The sequence below is a fragment of the Narcine bancroftii genome, chromosome 7 (genome assembly GCF_036971445.1).
Source record: "Narcine bancroftii isolate sNarBan1 chromosome 7, sNarBan1.hap1, whole genome shotgun sequence".
Classification (NCBI taxonomy): domain Eukaryota; kingdom Metazoa; phylum Chordata; class Chondrichthyes; order Torpediniformes; family Narcinidae; genus Narcine; species Narcine bancroftii.
Genome location: NC_091475.1, coordinates 1,167,204 through 1,194,727, shown reverse-complemented (window position 1 = coordinate 1,194,727; position 27,524 = coordinate 1,167,204). Strand labels below are relative to the sequence as shown.

Here is a 27,524-nt window from a genome sequence, read left to right as displayed (position 1 = left end):
CTTATGAGGGGCCGTACAGGGTTGTCCAGAATTCAGGGTCTACATTCACGCTGGACATCGACGACAGGCAGGAGCTGTTTACTGTGGACAGGCTGAAGCCAGCTCACCTTGACTCCACCGAACCAGTGATTGTGGCCCAGCCCAAGAAGCGAGGCCACCCAGTTAAAAAAGACATTGACGCCAGTTCTGAGGGGGGGGGGGTGGGGGTATGTGGCGGCATGCCACTAGGGAGACGAACTGTCCCTGCTTGTAATCCACGCGGCGGAGCTAGCGGCCAAAATGGTGCCGTTGGGTGGGGGGGGGTTTCCCCTTCTTCTCAGCACCGGGCTCAGAAGCCCGTGCTGGGGTCCACGTGACGCCCGAGTGATGTCGGTGTCCCCCAATGTGGTTCTCAGCCAGGTCCAGGCTGGGAGTACAAGTCCAGCCCAGCAGCTAGCAATAAACCAGTTTTCTGCTCACTGAGCTCAACCCGTCTGGTTGTGTGTTCTTTCAGTGGCAGTTAAGCTGCCACTACAAGCAAATGATTGCAGTCTATTAGAATTTCTGAGTGGCATTCAACAAGACAACAGAATATTGTGGGAGGTAAATGCTAGCTTAGAAAGAGGATTGATAAAAAAGTTTAAAAAAACATGCAATGAACGGGTGGCAGACCATAATTGGTGGGGTTCCACAAGAATTAGTACTGGGCCTTTTTCTTTGGCTTGGCTTCGTGGACGAAGATTTATGGAGGGGGTAAATGTCCACGTCAGCTGCAGGCTCGTTTGTGGCTGACAAGTCCGATGCGGGACAGGCAGACACGGTTGCAGGGGAAAATTGGTTGGTTGGGGTTGGGTGTTGGGTTTTTCCTCCTTTGCCTTTTGTCAGTGAGGTGGGCTCTGCGGTCTTCTTCAAAGGAGGTTGCTGCCCACCAAACTGTGAGGCGCCAAGATGCACGGTTTGAGGCGATATCAGCCCACTGGCGGTGGTCAATGTGGCAGGCACCAAGAGATTTCTTTAGGCAGTCCTTGTACCTTTTCTTTGGTGCACCTCTGTCACGGTGGCCAGTGGAGAGCTCGCCATATAACACGATCTTGGGAAGGCGATGGTCCTCCATTCTGGAGTCGTGACCCATCCAGCGCAGCTGGATCTTCAGCAGCGTGGACTCGATGCTGTCGACCTCTGCCATCTCGAGTACTTCGACGTTAGGGATGAAAGCGCTCCAATGAATGTTGAGGATGGAGCGGAGACAACACTGGTGGAAGCGTTCTAGGAGCCGTAGGTGATGCCGGTAGAGGACCCATGATTCGGAGCCGAACAGGAGTGTGGGTATGACAACGGCACTGTATACGCTTATCTTTGTGAGGTTTTTCAGTTGGTTGTTTTCCCAGACTCTTTTGTGTAGTCTTCCAAAGGCGTTATTTGCCTTGGCGAGTCTGTTGTCTATCTCGTTGTCGATCCTTGCATCTGATGAAATGGTGCAGCCGAGATAGGTAAACTGGTTGACCGTTTTGAGTTTTGTGTGCCCGATGGAGATGTGGGGGGGCTGGTAGTCATGGTGGGGAGCTGGCTGATGGAGGACCTCAGTTTTCTTCAGGCTGACTTCCAGGCCAAACATTTTGGCAGTTTCCGCAAAACAGGACGTCAAGCGCTGAAGAGCAGGCTCTGAATGGGCAACTAAAGCGGCATCGTCTGCAAAGAGTAGTTTGCGGACAAGTTTCTCTTGTGTCTTGGTGTGAGCTTGCAGGCGCCTCAGAGTGAAGAGACTGCTATCCGTGCGGTACCGGATGTAAACAGCGTCTTCATTGTTGAGGTCTTTCATGGCTTGGTTCAGCATCATGCTGAAGAAGATTGAAAAGAGGGTTGGTGCGAGAACACAGCCTTGCTTCACGCCATTGTTAATGGAGAAGGGTTCAGAGAGCTCATTGCTGTATCTGACCCATACCATATAACAACTACAGTTCGGAAAGAGGCCGTATCGACCCTTCTAGTCCACACCAATTTATGTGAACTCTACATAAATGACTTACTTGAAGGGACTATATTGCAGCCATATTTTCGAATATGAGGATTAGTTTGTGTTGGTTGTTAGGAAGGCACAAAGACCAAGTTAAGGGATTATAAATAGGTTCAATGAATAGACAAAAATATGGCAGATGGTGCATTATGTTGTGTAATGTATAGTTTTCTCAGTACAATGAGAATGAAAATACAGTACAGAATGTTATTGTGTAGGTGATCCTAGCTCCTTTTTAAATGAAACACAGTCACTACAGGATCGATCTCCATCATGTTCATGGGGAGATGTAGGTTTCAACTCACAGCATAGTGGTGTGGTAACCCAAAACAAAAACAATGAAAGTTCTAAGTGTTCAATGGGTTAAGAAGCATCAATGGAAAAGATACGACAATCTTCCAAAACAAGGACTCTTCATCATAACTGGAAAGGTAAGAAACAATTGTGTTTTAAGTTGCAGAGATGGAGAGGTGGAAGGAAAGAGAACAGATAAAAGTTGTTCAGGTAACAGTTATTATAGAAACTAGAAATTAAAATAAAGTGAAATACCATTAATTTGAAGCATAAATCAAAACTCAAGGTACTGCCACATTAATGAAAAGAAATACAAAAGGTTTAGACTTATGACTGTAATTGGGACCGAATAATTGGACGCATCTCGAAATGGATGCAAGACAGAATTTTGCCCTTGTGCGTGGAGTACCTAAGTCTTAAAGCAAATTTTTAATCAAATGTTGTATTTGATAAACTATAAAAATACAGGGTACGTAAGGGCCAAAGGTGTGTACTTTCTTTGTTAGTCAGCATTCCAGGATCCATCAGCTGGGCGCAGCCAAGTTGATTCCTGTGCACATGCAGAAGGTCTTCGGTGGGTTTGATTTTGGAGTTCGGTTGGCACATGCGCAAGAGTTAAATGCCCTGACAATATTGAATTTGCACTCTTAACTCTCACGCATATGCCAACCAAATTCCAATACACGAAGCCACTGTGCATGCAGCAACCGAACTCCAATATGCAAAGCCACTGCACATGTGCACAGGAATCAAAATGGCCACGCCTAGCCTATGGACACTGGGACACCGACTAACAAAGTAATTTATGCACGTTTTGTCTCTTACGTGCCCTGTTATAGTTTTATAGTTTGTCCAATACAACATAAACCATTTCAATTTTATATTTTTACTTATTTTAAAAAAAAAATTCAGTCATAGGTGCGGATGGACGCAAGTTGCAGTTCAGGTAAAAACCTGTATTCAAGATCAAACTCTGAGCTGAAACTAGCAAGAATACCTGTTCAGAAGTAGCTATGATATCCTGATAATTTTATGCTAGGCATTGGTAGGGGATATATGAAGCCAAAGAAAGAGAGGTCAGAGTGAGATGAGAATAAAACTGACAGATGACAGAATTTTAGGGTCATTTCAGTTGACTGAAAGAAAGCGTTTTGCCAACCAGTCACCCAATTCATATCTGATTTCTCCAATGTTTAGAAAACCAAATAGTGAGCACTGAATACTGCCCATTAAATTGGAAGAAGTGCCACTGAATTACTGCTTCGTCTAGAAGGGCTAGATTGTGAGAAAGGAAGAATTAAAAGGCAGGAGTTGCATCTCTTGCTTCATGAAAGATCTGTGAAAGGGGGAATGGTTGGTGAAGACAAATGAGTGGACTAATTGTGAAAGGAATGCCCCTTTTGAAATGCAGAAAGGGAAGAAAAGGGTAAGGTATTTCTGGTGGTGAAATCCTGATAGAGTAACTATGATATTTTTACTTTTATGGAACTATAACACATTTAGGGTACACTGGTGTTTGCTGTTACATCAAGGTTACTGCAAATCCTTGAGCTCAAGCAAAGTTATTTTACCCCAGAATAAGGCAGCCATTGACTACAACTTCTTCAACAGGACATCTGCACAACTGGCAGTAATGAACTTTAATTATCATAATTTTCAATACATATCATGGATTACCGTGTACACATTGTCCCGTTTGAAATTTTGGTATTTGGTTATTTTGGTACCTGCTTTTCATCTTCTAACATGGGGAGACTAAGCACAGTTGATATTATATGATCTACTAGACTTTGGTCCAGTCCATCTTTTCGTGGTTTAGGAACAAGTTCACTTGGAGGAGTTAGACTTTCATCTGTTGCAACAACCTGTGCGTAACAAATACAGCAATGTTCATAATGTGTTAGGAAGCCACCTTGGAGCAACAGCTATTTGATTATATTCTAACCATGCCAGAAATCAATTCTAGCCACGAAGAACAATAATAAATAGAAGCATGATTTTTCATTATTGGGCAAAATATGTGTTCTCTTGGAGTACTGATGCAAACCTTTTTTTAATTAAAGTTGATGAAATCCTGTGTCTGGGGATAGAGGGAACATTCAAAGTACTCACAAAAAGTAGCCCATGTGACAGATTTCTATTGTGGGGCTCTAACCATTTCCTAAAATACCATTCACAGATGGAAAGGCAATCTTCCTGATGGTCCTGAACCTCAGGATGAAATGATTTAAAAACATGGACAGGGGAGAAAAAAAATCACACCCACAAAACTTCCCTGAAAACGGGGCAGCTCGAGAAATCCTACACCCGAAATGTTGCCAGCTTCTATACCTATCAACATTTTATTCTAAAATTTCAGACTTTCAAAAATATTTAAAATCTATTACAAATTAAACAATTAATAGTTTAAAATTAAAAATGTTAAAAATTTAACAAAAATATTGAAAATACTTAAACTGTTAAAAATTACACAAAATAGAGTTAAAACATAGCAACTTGCTTTTCTTTGCTACATTCTTAGAATTTTTTTCCACTAGAATGGGCTTGTGAATCTGGTGCCAAGCTGAACTCAGCACAAGATCCGAGAGCAAATTCTCGGTGTAAATTTTGGGAAATCTCGAGAAGCTCCTCCTTGTTGTTAGAAGTCCACTCCAGAAGTTAACTGCAGCTCAGAATTATCAAAGAGCTCAACCAGCAAGTTTGAAACTGGGCATTTTGTTAGAGTTCTGAAACTTTGCAGAACATGTCCTGGAAAATGACAACAGTTCCAGGTAGAAATGTTAATACTAATCCAGGAAGCTGCCAGCAAAACAAGGGTGCATAGGATACTTTTAACATACCACCTTGTATTAGCTACAGTACCTAACTGCTTTTTATATATTATGGTTATTTTGCTGTATACAATAAAATGAGCCTTCTAGTTACATGTATATTGTTTTAAGCTAAAGAAGAATCAAAAATGGAAATTACAAAAAAAAACATCTGCTGTAAATCTGAAATAAAGTAGGACATGCTGGAATACTGAGCAAGTCAAGCTGCATCTGTGCAAAGAGAAACACAGTTAACATTTCACGTTGGAAACCCTCAACCCAAAGGAGAGAATGATCAACAGGCTCCATACACTGTGATGTGATGAACACTTCCTTCTTAGATTGCTGCATTAATTACAACAGTGCAATGCTGGAAGGTATCAATGAGAAAGCAATGTACACATTACTATAGCAGAAGAAACTAAGCAACTTTGAAATTGAGCTGAAACTCAAAGTTGAAGCAGACTACAACATTGATGCAAAACCAAAATAAAAAAAGGATATAGTAACTTCATTTCAACTTTTCAGCTCATATCTCATATTGTCAATAACTTACCATCACAATGTAAAGGAAGCAATAGTAGTGGATCAAACAAGGCAGAATAACAACATCTTGAACCTGAACCACGTACAGTGAAAATAATACAATGTTTCTGCTGCATTTCCTTCGACAAAAATAATTCTATAATCTTCAGAATTAGGCTAACATCACTGGACAATGAAGATTTGGGTTTATGAATACTTTTGGGTGTATTTTATGGATTTTGGGCTGCTGAACATGAAAATCACCTAAATATTTCCTAAAACATTATTTATTAGATAAAACCTATTTTGGTGATTTCAAGCAGACAAAACGATGAAGTGCAACACTTCATTGAAAATTCATTTTCTGAATTCGCACTTGGACTTCTTCGCTGTTAATCCTGGTGCAGTCAGTGACAAACGTGACGAAAGGATTCACCAGGACATTGCGACCATGGAAAAGCAGTATCATGGCAAATGGAATCCATCACTGCTGACCGATTATTTTTGGACACTGACACGAGAGGCATCAGATGCTAAGTACAAACTAAAATCAGCGGCAAAACATTTTTAGGGCAGCTGAACTAACACAACGCGTCAGCATCATTATGCAATTAAACACGCTAAATTCAATAAAAGTTAATTTAATGTTTCTCCAACTTCCTTCATGATAGAGCTAATATGAAATTATTTTTGTGTTTAGCTTGAAGCTGCCTATCATAATCCCCAATTTGTTTTTAGAAAAGAATAAACTTACAATAAAGCTTCTAAAGCCCAGATGTTGAAGTATGTAGATAACAGCAAAAACTCTACCTTAATTAAGTGTAGTGCTATAGAAAGTTATGCCAAAAGACTACACAAAGTTATTAAATCCATGACATATAGGCAAAATACAAACCTGTTCCAGTATACAGTGTAATATTAAAGACACAGAGAGACTCTCCAACGGTATTAAGTTCATTAGATCATTATAGTACCTCATATCGACCCGTAAAGTTGGAGTATCTATTTGAAACAAAACAATTATTTTTACTTTTGCAAATATGATCAATTGGTGAATGTTAAGAAAAATTATTTATTTATTTTTCACACTGTGAACCACATCAAAATACATACAAACATTTCCCTATTAAATATACACAGTGGCATTTTCTCCCCATTTTTCCCCCCTACCTTCCCTCTCCCCTCCAAACCAATTAAACGTTCAACATATACAATAAAATCATTAAACAATGTCATCACACAATGAAAATAAACAAGAAAATGGTGTCATCTACTTTTACAGACTGGATCAGGTCATTTTGTCTTCTCATTCTATCATTTTAGGGGCTGGAGGTCCACGGCAGGCCCTCTCTGTTGTGTTCCATGTACAGTTCCCAAATTTGTTTGAATAATGTGACTTTATTTTTTAAATTATATGTTATTTTTTCCAATGGAATACATTTATTAATTTCCATGTACCATTGCTGTACTCTCAGGCTCCCAGTTGACATTATACATTTTTTTTGCAACAGCTCAGGCTATCATAATAAATCTTTTTTGTGCTTCATCCAGTTTGAGGCCTAATTCTTTACTACTTATATTACTTAGAAGAAAGATCTCTGGATTTTTTGGGATGTTGCTTTTTGTGATTTTATTTAATACCTGATTTAGATCTTCCCAAAACTTTTCCACTTTCTCACATGCCCAAATTGCATGTACTGTTGTTCCCGTTTCCTTCTTACAGTGAAAACATCTATCTGATACTGTTGGATCCCATTTATTTAAATGTTGGGGCATGGTGTATAACCTGTGTAACCAATTATACTGTATCATGCATAAAATTAAAAATTGCTTTGCAAGTATCACCTCATTTAACCTTCTATATTTAGATTTCTCCTAAAAGGCTGTCCTTGAAAACGAAGGGAGTGAAAATTTAATGGGAATGTTTGTTGATAACGAATCAGAAAGCAGAGTGGTCACAGGTGTTAGAATAATCTTAAATTAATATACATTAATATTAGAGCTACAAAATTGAATGCAGAATTTTCTTTAGGGGCCAGCTCACTGTAAGCATCTTTTGCAAAACGGTCTTGGAGTCTCAAATTTCCTCCTATGAGACAATAGCACAACTCAAGGAGATGTATCTTACTTAAAAAAAGCCACAATTAACTAATGTGGGTAGAATGTCACACTGACAGAACAGTTGATCAAAGTCTGATGACATTGCTACCCTTATCCTTTTTATTGATAATAATACCCATAGTGGAGGCAGGTGTTATTGACTTTCATCAGTGTAACCTATTTTAAAACTGTATCTCTTCCAGTAAGAAGAGGCTATGAAGCATGTTCCACTTTAGCAATTTTAAAAAAAAAGTTGAACATAGTAAAAAAAAATTGAATTATGAAATTAGTAAAAGTCTAGCATAGCCATTGAATTTGCATTAGGTTGGATTTATGCTCTGCCAAAACATTCATGTGTGGGTCAACTTGGACTATAGAACTGAACAGAATTGCTTATTACTGCATGTACCGAGATTAAGTGAAAAAAACCTGTTTTGCATGCTATCCAGGCAAGTCAAACTATCCTTGAGAAAAACAGGTAGTGAAGAATAAAACAGAAGTGTAGAGCACAGTGTTATAGTGACATAATATTTCAGTTAAAACAGTGCAAGGGCAATATCAATTTATTAATGAAAAGTTGACAACAGTGGAGAAGAAACTGTCCTTGAATCTGGTGGTGCTTGTTTTTAAATTGATGTATCTTATGCCCAATAGGAAGGGGAGAAGTGAGCATTTGTGGAGTGGGATGGGTCTTTTAATATGTTTGGCTGATTTTGAAAGACAGTGGATAGTGTTAATGGGGGGGGGGGGGGCGCGAAACATTAGTTTTCATGATGGCCTGAGCTGCATTCAGAACTTCCTGCAATTTCTCACAGCCTTGGATAGAGCATATGTGATTGCCTTAGTTTTGTATTTTATTTAGCTCTATTTGATTGCATCACATAGAGATAGAACGAGCTACTTGACTCGTGGATGTGGACCAGAATGGAAGAGTTATTTTCAATAACAAATTTACTTTATGCCAATGACAATATGAAGTACAGATAAGGTAGTGGGTGTCACTGCAAGTCTCATTGGTCAACAATCCTTGTTTTGGCTACAGGGTCTGTCCATTGTGTTGCCATTGTTCTCACTATAGTATACTTGGATCAAATTTCTGACAAAAATATGGGATCAACTTGCGATTGGAGGATTGAAGCTGAATATACACTCAAGATTTCTAAATGTGAGAAAACAGGCTAGAAACGGGCATTTTCACCACCTGGAAATATGATTTAAAGCATTTCATTTTTAATCATATGACTAAATGAATTAGATACTGTACCTTGTTCAGGGTGAGGCGTTAAATTGGCTGAAGGAGGCTTCTTCGTGACAACAGGAGTCTGAAGTGCAAGTAACTGTAGGAGCATCAATCAAAAAGTATTTTAAAACCAAACTGTACTGTATTTTATCTCATTGTGTAATTTCTTTATTTACCATATCTTGTGTGTTTACCATCATAGCCTTTCCTGCTCTTTGATTTGTCTTAATTCTTTCCTGTTTCTTTGAACTTTCTGCTTATTTTATCTGCATTTTTGCATGGTTTACAACTTTTGTTCTTATTGTTGCCAAAATAATATGTAGGAACATGTGAAGTAGGAGTAACAGTCGGTCATTTGGCTCTTCAAACTGCTCTGACAGTTAAAAGGAGTATGGCTTATCTGGTTGCAAACTCAACTCTATGTTCCCATCTACATGACGCAACCTTTAATCCTCTTGCTTATCAAGTATCTATCTATTTATCTGTCTTAAAAGTATCCAATGGCTCTAAACATCTATTTTTAAATAGTATCTTCTTGTTCAAGGAATGATCCTATCAAAGGCTTGTTAGGCTGTCAGGCCTGTTTGATTAAAAGCCTTTTCTCAAAAGTTAACCTGTCAATTCTAAGAATCACCTCAATAAATATCCCCCAAATTGTCTCTAATACTTTAGCGTCCTTCCTTAAATAAAGAAATTAATACTGGTGGCACAGAGGTGTAGCTAATAGAGTTCAGTCCTGACTTCTAGTGTCCTATGTGTGCAGTCAGCATGCTCTCCTTATGATAGCAAATGTGTCCTTAACCCCAAAAGGCTTTGTGCTGTGATGCCTGATCAGGAATATGGTAGTGATGGAGTTTACAGCCTCCTTTGGACTTGGGAGATTAACAGGCCATCCTGTACTGCCCCCTGTATGCAGTTGAGTGATAGAATTTGGAGGGAGCAGAAGGAAATGTGCAGAGAATAAAATGTAATCAGTATAGGATCAGCACAAATGAGTAGCTAATGATGTTGTACCCAGTACTTCGGATAGAATTTAACCATTGCCATATAACTGAAACACAACTTATTTTTGCATTCAATTCACCTCCTAATACATGTTAACATTTGTTAACCATCCCAATTTCTTGCTACAGGTGCAGATTAGTTTTTTGTGGAGCCTGGATTAAGAGACTCAGAACTCTCTACAAATGTTCTGCAGTTTTTTCCCCCATCAGGAATATAATATTCATCTAGTTTATACTTATCCACATAATGTTCCTCATGTTAGATCTTTTCCTCATAATTTAACTTTTCTCTATCCTTTTATTATATCCTTAAGCCCACTTGAGTATTTACAATCATGTCTGTCTTTGTGTCATCAGTAAATTTAGAGTTCATACCTTCATCAAAGCCCCCGTAGCACAGCATTCATTAATATTGTCAATGAGAAAAGGCAAATTAATGCTTACTCTCTATTTCCTTTTCGCCAGTTGAAAATTTAAATAAAAAGTACTGGGAAAGAAAAGGAAGTTAAAAATATTTTCAGATAATTTTGCCCAGTTTTTGTGAACCAGATTGTTCAATCACCAAAAGATTTGCATCAGCAAAATTATTTATAATTGAGAAAATACTACTTCAAAGAGGTATCAACAGAAAAATCAAACTGTTGAAATAAGTCAAAAAATTTTTAAATATTATTTTTAACAGACCTGCAACAGCTGCTTTAGAAGCCTCAGAGATTATGATCTCTCCAAGAATGCACTGAAAGAACTCTCATTTGAGTGCATTGACTTCTTCAGCCCTTTGCTATTTGGAGAAGAGGTCTCTGACTTCTAGGAAAACAAGATATCTACAGATGCTGGGTTCTAAAGCTGTACACAAAAGTGCTGGAGAAACATACATACATAGAAAACACAAGGCAGTCAGCATTTGACCCTGACCCCTTCTTCAGGAATAGCAAACATCAGACAGAAGCCCAAATAAAATTGTGGTGGTGGGGGGGGGGGGGGTGGTGGGGTGGAGGTGGCAGGGGGGAAGGGGGAAGGAGCACAGGCCAAAAGGATAAAGGTGGAGGTGGAAAAAATAAACTGAAGTGATAGGGGAAGAAAGAAGATGGCTAACAGATAGGTCTCCAAGAGGACAAGAAAGGGAAGGGATGAGCAGCTGGAGAAGGGGAAACAGAGGAATGAGGCTATGGCAGGCATGTCAGTGTAGCAACACTCAGTGGGATTGAAACAAGCCCTTAAGCCCAGTAACCACATTGTTTACCCAAGCTAGCCCATATCCTTCTGTAGACAGCTCTGCACCAACAGCACACCGCACATGGGCAAGCACTGTGAGGGCGCATTAGTTGAATTGAGAACTAGCAGGGAGCAGAGATGGAGTGTATGTTGCATTTTGGAAGGCTGTTGCATCTTGGGTGATTCAAGATAGATTCCTCCACATGAGGTCCTGTCTGCGTGTGTCTGTTCTTAGTGCTGTTTGCTTAGTTAATAAATGTAGTTGTTTAAAAATAAACAAAGTTTCCTTATTGTAATGAAATAAATATGATACCAGGAGTAGAAGAAACATCAGAAGTGTACCCAGGAGTGCATAGTGTGCCCTATGTGCGTGAGTAACATTCGATATTATCAAAGAAAATATGGCGAGTTTAAAAATCCCTGTAAAATGGACTGGAAATGTCGACCATGAGTGGAGGCAAAGATTTATGCTGTAGCTGCAAGCAATTGGAATCGATAGTGAACCAGATAAACAGAAGATTTGAATGCTACTTACAATGTTGGGATCTAAAGCTCCAGAGGTTTTCAACACTTTTCTTTTTGCCGAGGCAGAAGACCAGGTTATTGAGATGTTTGATGAACACTATTCACCAAAGAAAAATGAAACCTTCGAGGGGTACTTGTTTCGCTCGTGCACACAGCTGAAGGGAGAGAGCTTTGATTTTTTTTTTTTTAAAAACAGGCTTAAAGCAAGAACGTGGAATTTTAGATCACTGCAAGATTCAATGATCCTTGATCAAATTGTGTTCTGAATTAATGATAAGAAAGTGAGAGAGAGGTTCCTGTGAGTGACAGAGCTCACCTTAGCTGGAGCTGTGAAGATGAGCCAAACCAGTGAATTAACTCTGCAGCACACAAAAACATTCAGTGATAATTTAAAAGCCAGTGAAAATGAAGGCAAAGTCATAGCCACAGTATCTGGCCACGCACACAAACAAAAAATAAGAGACAGGAAACAACAAAAAAATGGAGAGACATTCAACTGTAAACGAGGTGGCACTAAACATGCACCCAAGCGATGCCCAGCTTATGGAAAAGTCTGTAATAGATACAAAGGGCAGATGTTTTTCCAAAGGGAAACAAGACAAGTAAAAGTGCACACACTATCAGATGCAAGGATCGACAATGAGATAGACAACAGACTCGCCAAGGCAAATAGCGCCTTTGGAAGACTACACAAAAGAGTCTGGAAAAACAACCAACTGAAAAACCTCACAAAGATAAGCGTATACAGAGCCGTTGTCATACCCACACTCCTGTTCGGCTCCGAATCATGGGTCCTCCTACGGCTCCTAGAACGCTTCCACCAGCGTTGTCTCCGCTCCATCCTCAACATCCATTGGAGCGCTCACACCCCTAACGTCGAGGTACTCGAGATGGCAGAGGTCGACAGCATCGAGTCCACGCTGCTGAAGATCCAGCTGCGCTGGATGGGTCACGTCTCCAGAATGGAGGACCATCGCCTTCCCAAGATCGTATTATATGGTGAGCTCTCCACTGGCCACCGTGACAGAGGTGCACCAAAGAAAAGGTACAAGGACTGCCTAAAGAAATCTCTTGGTGCCTGCCACATTGACCACCGCCAGTGGGCTGATAACGCCTCAAACCGTGCATCTTGGCGCCTCACAGTTTGGCGGGCAGCAGCCTCCTTTGAAGAAGACCGCAGAGCCCACCTCACTGACAAAAGGCAAAGGAGGAAAAACCCAACACCCAACCCCAACCAACCAATTTTCCCTTGCAACCGCTGCAATCGTGTCTGCCTGTCCCGCATCGGACTGGTCAGCCACAAACGAGCCTGCAGCTGACGTGGACTTTTTACCCCCTCCATAAATCTTCGTCCGCGAAGCCAAGCCAAAGAAAAGATAGAAGTGATACATTTTGAGGCCATGGTGGTGCCTGAAGTGAAGAATGTCGAACAGGATAAATGGACTGTGTCATTGCTGACAGATGGAACAAATATTCCTTTCAAGCTGAACAGAGGCAAAGGTCAATTTGACCTGTGAGCCTGAAATTAGGGCAATGAAGATAAGGCAAACATCAATGCAAATCCTGTACTGCTTAAAGCCTACAATGGACAGAAAGGTATATGTAAACTCAAGGGGAAAGATAAAGAGCACCACCTCAAGTTCACAGTCATCCCAGGTGGACATTATTCACTGGTTGGTGACAAAGCATGTGAAGACTTAAATCTAGTCAAGAGGATGTACCACATTAACAGTGACAATGTATGGAACAGCAAAGAGGAAATACTGGAACAATTTCCAAACATCTTCAAGAGGTTCACCTAAGCTACAACTAAAGAGGATGCATAGCCAGTAGAGCGTGCCCCAAGGTGGGTTCCAGCACGTAAAAGAAAAGCTTAAGCTGGAACTTGACCGAATGATGGAGGTCATAAAGAAAGTGGAGGAGCCTACAGAATGGGTGGCTGTAATATTGAATGCACTTCCTGAGAAGATGATAGAAGAAGACATTCTCAACATTAAATCAATAAGCTGTAATAAGATATGGACTATGCACTGATAAATGGGGTTAGTATTCTTCTTCTTTGGCTTGGCTTCGCAGATGAAGATTAATGGAGGGGTATGACCACGTCTGCTGCAGGCTCGTTGGTGACTGACAAGCCGAAGCGGGACAGACAGGCACGGTTGCAAGGGAAAATTGGTTGGTTGGGGTTGGGTGTTGGGTTTTTCCTCCTTTGTCTTTTGTCAGTGAGGTGGGCACTGCGGTCTTCTTCTAAGGAGGTTGCAGCCTGCCGAACTGTGAGGCGCCAAGATGCACGGTTTGAGGCGATATGAGCCCACTGGCGGTGGTCAATGTGGCAGGCACCAAGAGCTTTCTTTAGGCAGTCCTTGTACCTCTTCTTTGGTGCACCTCTGTCTCGGTGGCCAGTGGAGAGCTCGCCATATAACACGATCTTGGGAAGGCGATGGTCCTCCATTCTGGAGACGTGACCCACCCAGCGCTGTTGGGTCTTCAGCAGCGTGGATTCGATGCTTGTAGACTCTGCCAGCTCGAGTTCTTTGATGTTGGTGATGAAGTCGCTCCAATGGATGTTGAGGATGGAACGGAGACAGCGCTGGTGGAAGCGTTCTAGGAGCCGTAGGTGATGCCGGTAGAGGTTAGTATAGACAAGTTGGAATTGACGTGGTTGGCTGTTTCTAGGATGTACTATTGTTTTGTGATAGAGAATGTAATTAATATTTCTTTAATATAACTTTCTTTAATATTCTTTAATCTTTAATATAACTTACAGGTAGAGATGAAGACATGAAGGAATTTCAATAGGAGGATGAGAATTTTAAGATGATGGCGATGAATAAATGAGGATGAGTATAGGGTATGCGCTCCACTTTATTGATGGTAGTTTTTGGGAGTTTAGACAAAAGGACATGTAAATTGGCAAGTGGTGGAAGGAAAGAATAATACAGCAGATGACCTAACAGGCTATATTTCAGATTGAAACAGGTGAAACAGAATAAAAGGTGAATCATGGAAAGCCAGCACGACTAGGTTGAGGGGAATCTGATCTGATCAACGTAAAAATCAGGGTCTCCACATGCGGACAAAGACTATAAAAATCAGCAAGATCTGTTCCCATATTCACTCCCATCTTATATACAAATATGCAAAGAAACCTTGCTAATTGTTCAGTTTCCTCCTTTTACAGAGATGTTGAAATGGTGAAAATTTACATCACTAAAATTCAATGAACAAAAGTAGGTATTTTTCCAATTCAAAGGAAAAACAGCCAAACATTAAGAATAACATAAATAGTCAGTTGGTATTTTAAGTTTGGAAACAAAATGGCCAGAGAGATTTTAACTGAAATGTGTCATTAATATTTCTTTTGCACATTACAAGCTAAATTATACATTCTTCAGAATAACACTGTAATTTTCATAAATTCATGAAATCTATCATGAAAATGTGAATCCGTATTTTAAACTTGGGTAATATCTTCAAAATAATCACCAAACCAAAATGTTTCAATGTGCTGCTTTACCTCTTCACTTTTTGAAGCTTCTGAGACAGTAATGAGCTTGATATTGCACAGATAATTCTGATATTGGCGTTTCCAATCTTCACAATCATATATCAGGCTGGCAATATCTTCAAATATTGCTGCACCAAGTTCTAGCTGATAAGGAAGAAAAAGCATTCAGAAACATGTTGAAGTACAGCGAGATGCAAATTACTAAATGCTTCAATCTACAGAGAAGCAAAAATGAAAATCTCACAATGTCATTTGTTTTTGGATGAGATTATTGCAATGCTATGCTGAATAGGATGCGACTCTCCACTCCAAAATAAACATCCTCAAACAAATTCTGCTGCACTCACAGTGAAAACACCATTAGAGATAAAAGACTGAAATTAACTCTGAGTTAGGGACAAAAGAATACAATAAATGGAGTCAAGCAGGGCAACTCATTAAATATTTGTTGCTTTTTTTAAAAAAAGAGAAAGTGGCAAATCTGGGGTCATTGGGAATAAAACAGAAGAATGGCAGAAAACCAAAAAAAAATACACATCTTTAACCAACCATGCTCCAATGAAGACAACTTTATGTTTAAAATGAAAAAGGCTGCCCACGGTGTGCCATATACTACTGGAGATCAGTTAAAAATATAGATTTGAGGATAATCCCAAGAGATCCAGTGGTAAATAAGACCAGTTATTCAAATAGTTGGTATTTATATTCAAATCAGATCTTTTTCTGGATATGAGGGGAAGGTATTCTTTATGTCTGTTAACATTCCCTGGCACTCATCCTCAATAAAGATGAAAACCAAGGCATCCTTAGAATTGGCATTCAAGCATTACATTTGGATGGACACACTTTTATTCAATCAAAATTGAATTGTTAATTTTCTTGAACAGTTGATGACAGAGCTTCTAGTTTTCCATCATGTTCAGTTTATTATTGAGGACTGAAAATCAAAAATATTCTGCTATACTAATTTCAGTTGGTTGAAGCAAATTTAATCGAACATGGAACAAATGACTAGACACATCCAAAGTTTGGAGTTGGTACTAACCTTTGTGTCATCATTCCAATCACCTGGTATCATGTCTTCTTTCACAGTATACTGGAGCGTGGCTACATCAAACAGTTTAGATGCAGGTTTTCCACTATTCAAAACCGGATCAAGGTACTTCCAAAAGAACTCCAGGTTTTTGATGGCTGCTTCTTTTTGTTCTCTCTCTCCTTCAATAGCTGCAAGAATGTTGAAAACATTTCATAAAAATACTTTGAATTTTGAGGCAGGGTCTCACCTCACATTATGATTAAATTCTATTGGTTATTTGGGAAGATCATTTAAAAAAAATTAAAATTGATTGCATACTATATATGGTCATAGACTAAGACCTAAACAGGAAAGAAACAGTCCCTCTGTCCATGTTCACCATCAAGTACCTATCCATATGAATTCCCTTTTGCCAGCATTGATTCCAGAGCCCTACTATCCCTTGGTGGTTCAAGTGGTCATCTAAATGCTTCTCAAATGTTGTGAAGCTACCTGCACCTACCACCTCTTCAGGCAGTGGATTCTAGAATGCCACCACCTTTAAGTGGAAAAAAATTCTTCTTTTCACCTCTGCTGAGCAGCTTTACTTCTCTGAATTCTGATAGAAGTGTAAACATTTTTTTCATTATTTATCCTATGTTATGACTCTATCAGATTCCTCTGTTTAAAGGATGACAGCCCAGCCGAACAATTCTCTCCTCACAACTGAAGCATTCCATCCAGTCCCAGGCAACATTTTGGTGCATATCCTCTCCACTCTAGAGTTCAATCATATTTTTCCTGTCGTGTGGTGACCAGAACTGCGCACAATCATCCAGCAGTGGCCTAAATAAGATTGAAGAAAGTTGTACCAACATCTCCCTGCACTACTGTATGCTTCAGCTAATGAAACAAACTCCCTGCATGCCTGCTTCACCATGGTATCTATCACCTTCAGGTACACTTGGACTTGTACACCAAAGTCCCTTTGTTCCTCAATCCTTCCAGAGCCCTGCCAGCCATTCATAGCATATGTCCCACCCTTCTTTGTCTGACCCACTCCCCAAAATGCACCACCTCACATTTATCAGGATTAAATAACACCTGTCCTTATCCTGCCCAATTAGTCAGCTGATCAATTATATAACCTAAGATTACTCACCTCACTCTGAACACCTCAACCAATTTTCAAGTTATCTGCAAACCTAATTATACCTCTCACACTTAATTAGTCATTAATGCATATAACAAACAGTAAGTGTCCCAGTACCAGTCGCTGTGATATACCTCTGATCATAGACTTCCAAACACAAAAGTCATCCTGCACCATCATCTTCTATTTCCTAATTCCAAGGCAGTTTTTTGATGCATTTTATCTGGGATCCCATGAGTTCTATCCTTTTGGATGAAATAAACTGGTGCATTAAGGGCTATAGATAAATGTCACCAATTCATGAATCTAAAAGAACTGAAATTCAAGTTTTGATTGAACAGTTAACATTACCATGAGAAGTTTTAGATTTAAAGCTTAGAATTGTTAAAAAAAACTTGTGTCTTAAATGCTGTGATTTAACAATTCCAAACAATATTTTGAATCCACAAACCAGTGTTTTCGCTAAAATTTGATTCCATCCAATGAACTCAACTCCAAAAGACTTCCTAGTGATTTTCTTTTGTTCTCTATATTGCATAGTTTGCTTACAGTTCTTTTATTTGTTTACATGTTACATTGTGTACAGTTTATTTTTTGCTTTATCATTTAGTAGTAATTCTACCATGCCTGCAGGAAGAAAGAATCATATACAAGAACCTTGTATATGATGCCATGTATGTACTGTGACAGTAAATCTGAAATCTGGTTGATTATCCCACATTGTGGTGCAGATGCATGTTTATTACAAGGCTATAATAAGATTTCATGGGTGAGCCTCCAACAAAGCATTATACAGAAGATGACATCAACTATTTGTATTTTGCATACCTGTCCATAACAATGTCACACCAGAAAAGCCCCCAAGCAAAGTCATAATTGTACAAAACAAATACTATTTGTCCACATTCATGGATTCTGAAGCATCTGTGCAGTTAACTGTTTACACAGCTTTGAAAAATTAAGCAGTATTTGATTGAACAGCTAGCCAACATATATAAAGAATAAAATGTTTTGATGTTAAAATGTATTTCTCTAGACTTCCTTTTCTGCTTGAAATAGATTGTAATTTTGACTGTTGTAAGAGTATTATTTGAACAATAAATATAACTCCTAGTAATTAGATTGATCATATTTGCATCTCAGTTAAAAATGAGCTATTAACAAACCTTCAGGTGTCTGAGTGTGTTGGAGCTCAGATTTAGCAGGATCTGGTTTCAGAAGGTTCTTACTTTCACAACTTATTTTTATTACAGCAGATATATTAATTCCAAGCTCTCCCAACAGGAGTATGAATTGAAGATTTTGAAAACCTTGGATTATGATGTAGTGTTGAGGGCCATCATCAGGTTCATCATCTGTTAAATAAAGTGTTAATATCATAGTATCTCTTCACTTCCCAAGATCTTGTATCATGCACGTTATCATTTTGAGGGGAATAGAATATTAAAAACAAAGATGCAAGCTGAGGCTTTATAAAGTGTCAGTCAGACCAGGTTTGAAGTATTGTGAGCAGTTTTGGATCCAACATCTGAGAAGTTTAAGAGAATGATCCCAGGGATGAGAAAATTAAAATATGAGGATTGTTTCATGGCTCTGGGCCTGCACATGCTGGAGATTAGAAGGATAAAGGTGGATCTCATTGAAGCATTTTGAACAATGAAAGGGCTGGATAGAGTGGACATGGGGCACATTCTTCAGTAGTGGGAGAGTCGAAGGCCAGAGGGTACAGCCTCAGAATAAAAGGGTGTATGTTTAGAAAAGGGATGAGGAGAAATTTCTTCAGTCAGAGGGTGGTGAATTGGGAATTTGTTGCCACAGGTGGCTGTAGAAAGTAAATCTTTGGGTAGATTTAAAATGGAGGTTGATGGGCACTGGATTAGTGAAGGCATCAAAGGTTATGGGGAGAAGGCAGGAAAATGAGGTGGAGAGGAAAAGTACATCACACATGATTTGAATGACAGAGCAGACTCTCCCTTATGGTCTTAATAATTTAGAGGACTTGATTAAAGGCCTGGAACTGCCTTCAAATAGACATGCAGCAGATGGGGAATTTAAATTCAGTCAAATAATTAAACTCAAAATTACAAAAGGAAAATCATTTAACCATATAACCATACAACAATTTACAGATGGAAACAGCCCATATTGGCCCTTCTAGTCCGCACCGATTTACGTGAAGCTCCACTAGTTCAACCCTCCAACCCCCTCACATCCATGTACTCATCCAGCCTCCTCTTAAATGACAGAATTGGCCCTGCCACAACTAATTTTTCCGGTAGATCATTTTCCGGTCGATCGTTCTTTACTCTCTGAGTAAAGAAGCTCACTAATATCCTTGAGATTTTTCTTTGGGGATCCTGAGTTAGTTAACTGCCTTCTGAAATGAACTAAAATAAATTTATATTAAAATGATGAGAAAACAACTGTGAGAAAATATCTTTCAGATAATTTGTCCTCAGCTAGGTTCAAAAATTGGATATGTCAAGGGCAAACACAGATGGATTCTGGTAAATATTACCACATTTGGCTTTCTAATGATTAAAATGTGAGAAATGTGCTGTCCTATAACTCAATCAATTCAACATATTGGGTATATGAGAGTCTTGTATGATACTGAATAAATAACTTATTAAATAACTCTGTGTAGAGCGCGTCGAAAGAACCAAAGGCTTGTTGATCCAAACCAAGGCTTTTATTAACTAAAAAACTAGAGCATATCACATGTAGGTCGACCAGTCCAGAATGACCTGGTCTGGCTAGGAGCAATCCTTTAAGACCTGCCAGTAGGTGTGGCTACACTCTCAGCCAATCACAGTCTTCCTGCACTACCATCTGTACATAGACACATTGGTGATAGAATCTGTATTATCACACTCTGGTTGTGAGTCTGCCTACAACCCTGCCTCATTCTTCTTTATTACTCAATGTGCAGGAGGGAATGGCCTTGGGAACCTTCAATTTTGTGGCCAGATCCTATGAAGTCTCATGGTAGGAAAACTTCTTGCTGTTTACCACATTCAACAAACGAATCACCAATATTTCATGTTAAACACTGTTTGAAGGGAAGAAAATAGAATATTAAAGTGATTCAGTGATACTTCCTCGGACTAAACTGGTAGTCTTGCTCGGACCCAGGGACAGGGCTGTGCTTGCAGCAGATGGTGAAGTAACAAGTCAACAGCTACTTGACTTTGTTCTCACTGATCAGCCTGCCACAGATGCAGAGCAAAAGTGACACCACCAATGATGGCTTTCACTCATCGTCATTTGATGTTGTATCGACTGTGCTAAATGAGGGGAAAGATTTGGAAAAGATTTTGCTGCATCTAACTCTAGGGCGAGGCTTTACACTCAAAGACATCTGAAATGTCCAATGGCTTAAAAAAAAAGTGGCTTCCCTCCTGCTGTCATTAATAAAGCCCTTACTCACATCTCCTTCATTTCATGCACCATAGCCCCCTGAGAGAACAACAAAGAGTTCCCTTTGTCTACACTTTTCACCCCATAAGTCTCTTCATCAGGCAAATCATTCAATTGCAGAAATCCAAAAGTAATTTAGATGTATACATATGAAAACAGACCATTTAGACCAACATGTTCATACCAATCAAGGTACCTTCTTGAGCTAATCCTGTTTGCCTGCGTTTACCCCATATCCCTCGAACCTTTCCTGTCCATGAATGTTGTCTAACTGCCTTTCAACCCACCCCATCTACTTGCCCACCACTTCATTCCATACACTGACCACCTTCTTCACATGTCCCTTTTAAATCTTTTCTCTCTCATCTTAAACCATGCCATCTAGTTTACACTCCCTTACCCTGATGAAAGCCGTCCACGTTACCTAACTGCTCCTATGAAGTAACAATTGGATGTACCATTGTCAGTGCAGGATGAAGAGCAACTGGCAACAACAAAAAAAGGAGAATCCCATACCCTGATCTATATAACAGTTTATGGCATGGAAACAGACCATCTCGGCCCTTCACCAGGCCACTACTCAGGATTATTTTCTGTTCAGGTTAAGTCTTAATTTTCTTCAATGCATAAAAATATGAATGGACACTTACTTATGCATCTATCTATAACTTCAACTTCACCCCTCTTTAATAGTTTGGTAGTCTTTTTGGCAACCGGTGGTTCAGGAGATTTCTTTTCAGTTTTGCCCTTCACTTTGCCTGCAGACTTTTTGTCAGTTTTTTTCTTGCCAGCACTTACTGACTCAGTTGCTTCTTCCCCTGTGGGCTACAAGTAACACAAGAAAAAGAGAAATGGTTTAAAATTCCTAAATATTTTACACTGCAGGTTATAAATCTCTGAAACCAGCATACATAAACCCATTGACATTTCTGAAAGATTGTTTTTTTATTTGAGTGGGTGTGATACTTATGAAGAAGGATATTTAATGAGATGGTAGGTTGATGAGCTTCTATTGTACATATCTGAGGTCACTGCTGTTGAGATGTCTTTGGATGAGAAAGGCTTAAATCAGTGGTTTTCAAACTGCCCCCCTAAACTCACATTCCACCTTAAGCAATCCCTATGCCATAGTGCTGTGTGAGTGGTGAGGGATTGTTTAAAGTGGTATGTTAGTGGGAAGGCAAGGTTGAGCATCACTGCTCTACACCAAATTGTTACTGAAATATATTGCTTGAGAAAAATTGTCATTGGTCCATTTTCTTTGGAGTGATGAAACTGTGAACATAATGAGTCAATGAGGTACGATTAGAACAGTGGTTTTCAACCTTTTTCTTTTTAAGGAATCCCTTACTAATCACAGAGCATTTATAGCATAGGGATTGCTTAAGGTGGCATGTAAGTTTAGGGGCAGTTTGACAATACCTTGCATTTAAGCCATTGATCTCAAGCTAGAGAAAATAATTTTTAGAAAAACTATGCGACATTAAGGGTACATTACAAGCATTTAGATGTTACCTTAATTATTCAAACAGTTGGAATTACATAGGTTAACAAAACCTTTAATTGCTTTGAGGGTGAAGACTAATCTGAAGAAAAGTAACTAGATACTTGCAGTAGGATAGGGTCCATGAAACTCTTATGTACTGAAGGTGAAGTTGAGATGGCTTTTCGGAAGCTGCTCTCAGAACATTTCCAGGGACACCATTGCAAGTCCTATTCTTCTACTTTGTGGTAGGGAGCATGTAGGGGAATGTTTTCTCTCTTTCATATTCTGCTTTGCTTATCTTTCTGATGAACATAGTGATTACTGTATATACTTGTGTAAAAGTCGATTTCATATTAAAAAATTCTGGAATTTTCCATAAATCTCGTGTAAAAGTTGACCCTAGTCTCTCACCTTGGCCCCAGCCGCTCACCCATGGAGCTCCCAATGCTTTGAATGTGGTCCCAGCCGCCTGCACAACAGAGCTCCCGTTGCCTCAAACGTGGTCTCTCGCCTTGGCCCTGGCTGGCCGCTGATCAGAACCCGATGCCTCCGATACAGTTACTTGCCCTGGTCCTGACCTCCCCTGTGGTGGGACGTCTGTTTTGATGTGCAGACTCTGTAATATCACTTTAATTCAATGTGTTTTTGCTCTCTATTTGTTTAGGTATCATTTGGAGTTTTGCTACTGATATGATATTTTGGATTCTTGATTGAATTTTAGCCCCTCCATAAATTTAACATTGAAAAATGGTCTACAAAATTGACTTTTACACCAGGATATATGGTACTCCTTTTCAATCTCAGTTAACCCTATATGATGGTGGATCTATATTTTGTGTGATAGCATTGCTCCAAGTTTGTATTAAGGGAGATTTTCAACCATATTGATCTGAAAAATAACAATTATTGTGTGTACTTAGCTTTTACCAATGCTGATATAAAGTTATTTAAATAGCAATCACATTAAAAATACATTCATAGGCATTATAAAATTGACTTTCAATAGGGATTAGTCCACACCTCATACTCCTCTTTATTGATGACTTTCAAACACCATAAGTGGCGTAACAAAGGCTCCACATCTAAGAATCTTGTGCTCTTACGTTCAAAGTCTAGGCAGGGTAACTCTTACTAATATTTGTAACTTCATAAAGGATAAGGATGTTGTGGTCACTACTTACCTGCATCGGGTCTGGTGCCGATCACTGCTGACGACAGATCCGAGAAGACATACCAGACAATAGCATGCATGTGATGGATCGCGGACACAAGAGAAGGAGAGTCCAGATCACCGATGTGGCAGAGAGCCAATGAAAAGGTCAGAGGGGGTGGCTGGGTGGTGTTTGGTGGGATGAAGAATTCAGTGCTGTGTCTGAGAGGAATAAAGAGAGTCGACTCCTAAAACAGCAAACGAGAAGGTCGAGCTCGTGGTCCCCCCCACTCCCTTTTATTAATAATGCACGAGTGTGGTTCACGATCCTCGAGGTAAGTTTCTCCACCCTCAGCGTGATGTCAGAAGACAAAATTCAGTTTATTTGTGGCTTGTCTTGCAGTGCAGATTGCCTGTGAAGTGAAGGATGTTTTAGATGATCCAGACGATAATCTCCCATACGACATCCTTAAGGCTACTATTCTGCAATATACTTAGCTGTCTCGGGAGGCTTGTACTGCCGAGGTACTAGCTGGTGACGGCCTAAGCCATAGGCAAGCGTCTCCGATGCTGAGAAAATGGCACAGGTTAGCTGGGACAGACACTACTGAAGGGGATTTTTGGAAGCAGAGGGTCTTACAATGTTTACCTCATCACATTCAAGGCCACTTGGTTAGTGTCTTTCGATCATCCACCCTCAATCAGTTGGTGGATCATGACGATCTCATTATGTCCACAACCTCTGCAATGAAGACAGAAGCATTGGCTACTCCCCTAGTCAAGAGAAGCCAACGGAGCTGGAACAACTGCTTACTGCAACTTGTGAACCACAAGCACATTATCAACCGAAGATAACTGAGTTGGAGCAGCAAATGGCAGCACTGTTGACATAGGTCCAAGCTTTGGGCACCCAATGGAATTCCTCCCATTGGCCTGGTTGGAATCATGCTGGTCGAGGACATGCCAGAGGTGACAGGAGACGTATTTATTGAAAGCAGCATTGACAGCAGGTAGTGATGCATCTACGTGGAGCGAACGTTTCCCCATGGTTCTCCTTGGTGTGCATACTGCTGTAAAAATGGATCTTGATGTTCAGAGGCAGAGTTGGTGTATGGCACCACAGTGACTTTTCCCGTCGAGTTTGTAAATCTGAGTCCAGGGACTCTCTATGATCCGGTGAGTTATTTTGATCATCTTCGGGAAAACATGAGATCGGTCAGACCTGCAGTGTAGGTGCTGGATGATTTACAACGCTGTACATGTGTTCCTTCCGCATGATGCTCTTCGCATACTTCTGGCCATTAACAATGGTCTTTATGAAGTATTACAATTCCAATCAAAGGCTCCAAACTTATCCTGATTCTCTTACTGAAGCAACATGAGAATAGACTTTAAACACTGAGAAAGAAAAGGTCCCTCACTAACATGTCCTTGAGGTAATAATTTATCTTACACCCCACCTCCAGCCCAATCAAAGTGAATATAAATTTTTGACAAGAGCCTGGATCACATCCCATACCTGTAATGTGTCTCCCTGAAAATTGACAACGACACAAGTAAATTATAACGCATGGACTTATAAAGCATAAAATGGGTATAGAAGGGACAATCACAAAGGAAGAGTTTTGTGTCAATTAATTGTCAAGGATTATTTTTCTGTCTAAAATACTAAAATAATTTCTAGCTGAAGGGAAAGAAAACAAAATCGCAAAATAAGTCACAATGTTAAAATCTATTTAATCTATCTAATTTCACCCATTTAAGATTCCAATGTTATCTGCTGAAAAAATCCTGAATATTCACTATTAATTATTATCAAAAGGTAAAATAATCTGTTTCCACAGTTTCTCCTGGCAAATTTTGATGCTTTAAACTTTCCAATTTTCTTCCTGATGATTTTAAATGGACAACCCTCTTCTGCCCCCTGGAAGAAATATGGGTTTCTATTTTTTATTAAAGGCTCTGTTAACTTCAAATTAAAAATGCATTTTTTTTTCTTGCCGTTAGGATTCTTAAGACAAAATAATCCCATAAAAGTAAACAAGCTTACTTTATTTTCAATCTCTCTTTTTTTAAGGGCTTTCTGTTTGATACCCAAGATCTGGAACTTGATTAATTTACTGATCAGTGGCAATGGAAGCTCTTCTCCTTTAGCCAGCATTGCCCAGGCTGCTTCTGTGATCTGCAGTATCCAAACATGAACACAGTTAGAAGATTAAAAAAATAATTTACATTTACAGAAACGCCTTTGGTGTCCCTTTAAGTAAGGATGTCCCAAACTCCTTATTGACAATTAAATTGTGCCAGGACAATCTACACGTGTGATCTATAAAGTTGCTGCAGAAATTGATCTGAGTCATCCACATGCCAACAGCAACCAAACCAACGAGTAACATTACCTTTGCACTTCTGCCAACAAAAATGGCATTTGCATCACTTCAAATTTTATTGAACTGACTTTGCCAAAATACTGTTGGCAGTTTAATTACAAAATTTGCAGAGTATTGAAACAGTGATATCATTTTCTATTCAGCAGTACTTTGCATTTAACCAGCAGTACTAAAAATAATCCTCAAAACAATGACTCACTCCACTAAGAATTGAACTCCTGTCATTCTCCGAGACCTGCTTCTTCCTCAGTCTAGTTCAAAATATTTAAAGTTGCTGATGCAGAAATTATTACCTCATAAAACATAGGGAGATCATTTGACTTCTGACTTCTTTTGTCTCCAAACTCAGAGATCTGCAGATATAATAGAAGAGAACTTACTTTTAACCAGAACATCCTTTCATCCTTTTCCATTTCTTCTGTTATTTATACTTGTTTCTCCCTTGAGCTCCTTGATACCAGATTTTCACAATCAGATGGAAGATATTAGAGAACATCTGTTTATAGTGAATGGAGGAAAGTTCAGGCAAAATGTCGGACGTTCGTTTTTTTCCCCCCCACAGAGTGGTGGGTTCCTGGAGTGCATTGCCAGGAGTAGTGGTGGAAGCTGGTATGATAGGAACATTTAAAAGATAAGCACACGAATATAAGAACACTGGAGGGTTTTGAGGTTTGGAAAGGTTAGATTGATGAGGAATAGGTTTATATCAGACAGCATAACATCATGGGCCAAAGGGCTTGTACTGCGCTGTGATATTCTATGTTCTATTGATGGTCTCACCTCATTTGATACTGTATATATAACATTGCTGAGATACGAGTAATGTTCCTTGTAACCAGCAGAGGACTCCTCAGTTCCAAGCTTGGAACAGTACTCTTTCTGTTAACTCTTTCATTATCCTACTTATGACCCATCAAAAACACTTCCAAATTTTACAGAAATGCAAGCAGTTTTGAGCGATGGGATTTGATCAGATTTATGACAGCGTCAGTTCATTAAATGAGCTTTCCCAGGCTGCATCAGGATGCAAATTAGAGGGGAAGAACTATGCGTTATTCCATTATATTACCCACACTCCCACTAATATCTGATAATATTCTTGTGTTGGAACTTACCTGCTTTATTGTTCCTTCCCAGGAAATAATACTAAACAGCTTACGCAGTGGGACATTCACAGCTGTAGACAGAGCAGTAAGGAACATTTCATTCTCTGGTTTCTCACCCATTACAAAATAAATTGCTGGCTTCCATCGGTCCTATAATACCAAGTAAAATAGTGATAGAATTAGCAAAAAGTCATTGATTTCTTTCCCCTATTTGCTTCTCACAGGTCTCTTCCTTCTGTGTTCAGACAAGCTAATAAAATATTTTAGGTTAAGTCTGTACCTTTTCCTACACTTCAATGCTTCTGGAAGTACTGAAGGATTTCACCTCAATCAATGTATTCGTTTGTGTCATTTCTGCCATCTCCAGCTCAATACTGCCACCACACCTTTCAAACATTTGAAAGGGAGCATTTTTTCTGATAGCCTGATCCACTCTGAACGACTTCTGCCACATCCTATGGCCTGAACAACATGAGTTCAAGAGAAGTAATTACCGCCTTTCAATTTCCCAACTGTCAAGGTAACTGCTTTTAAAGTTCTAAATAGAATATACTAAATTAGATGGAGTACATGTAAATGATTGTTTCTTG

General features: G+C 39.5%; 1 protein-coding gene across 13 annotated transcripts in view; it reads right to left on the bottom strand.

Moving 5' to 3' along the window:
• Nucleotides 1-27,524, bottom strand: part of spag17 (sperm associated antigen 17) — a 221,117-nt gene that overhangs the window by 174,392 nt on the left and 19,201 nt on the right. For all 13 annotated transcript variants that reach the window (XM_069888414.1, XM_069888425.1, XM_069888424.1 and 10 more), the window contains 10 exons: nucleotides 26,944-27,084; nucleotides 26,122-26,181; nucleotides 25,489-25,620; nucleotides 21,453-21,627; nucleotides 18,549-18,737; nucleotides 16,260-16,438; nucleotides 15,224-15,358; nucleotides 8,987-9,059; nucleotides 6,518-6,624; nucleotides 4,015-4,152 (listed from right to left, as the gene is read on the bottom strand). In XM_069888414.1, coding sequence (XP_069744515.1) covers nucleotides 4,015-4,152; nucleotides 6,518-6,624; nucleotides 8,987-9,059; nucleotides 15,224-15,358; nucleotides 16,260-16,438; nucleotides 18,549-18,737; nucleotides 21,453-21,627; nucleotides 25,489-25,620; nucleotides 26,122-26,181; nucleotides 26,944-27,084 — 1,329 coding nt within the window. The remainder of the gene's footprint in view (nucleotides 1-4,014; nucleotides 4,153-6,517; nucleotides 6,625-8,986; nucleotides 9,060-15,223; nucleotides 15,359-16,259; nucleotides 16,439-18,548; nucleotides 18,738-21,452; nucleotides 21,628-25,488; nucleotides 25,621-26,121; nucleotides 26,182-26,943; nucleotides 27,085-27,524) is intronic.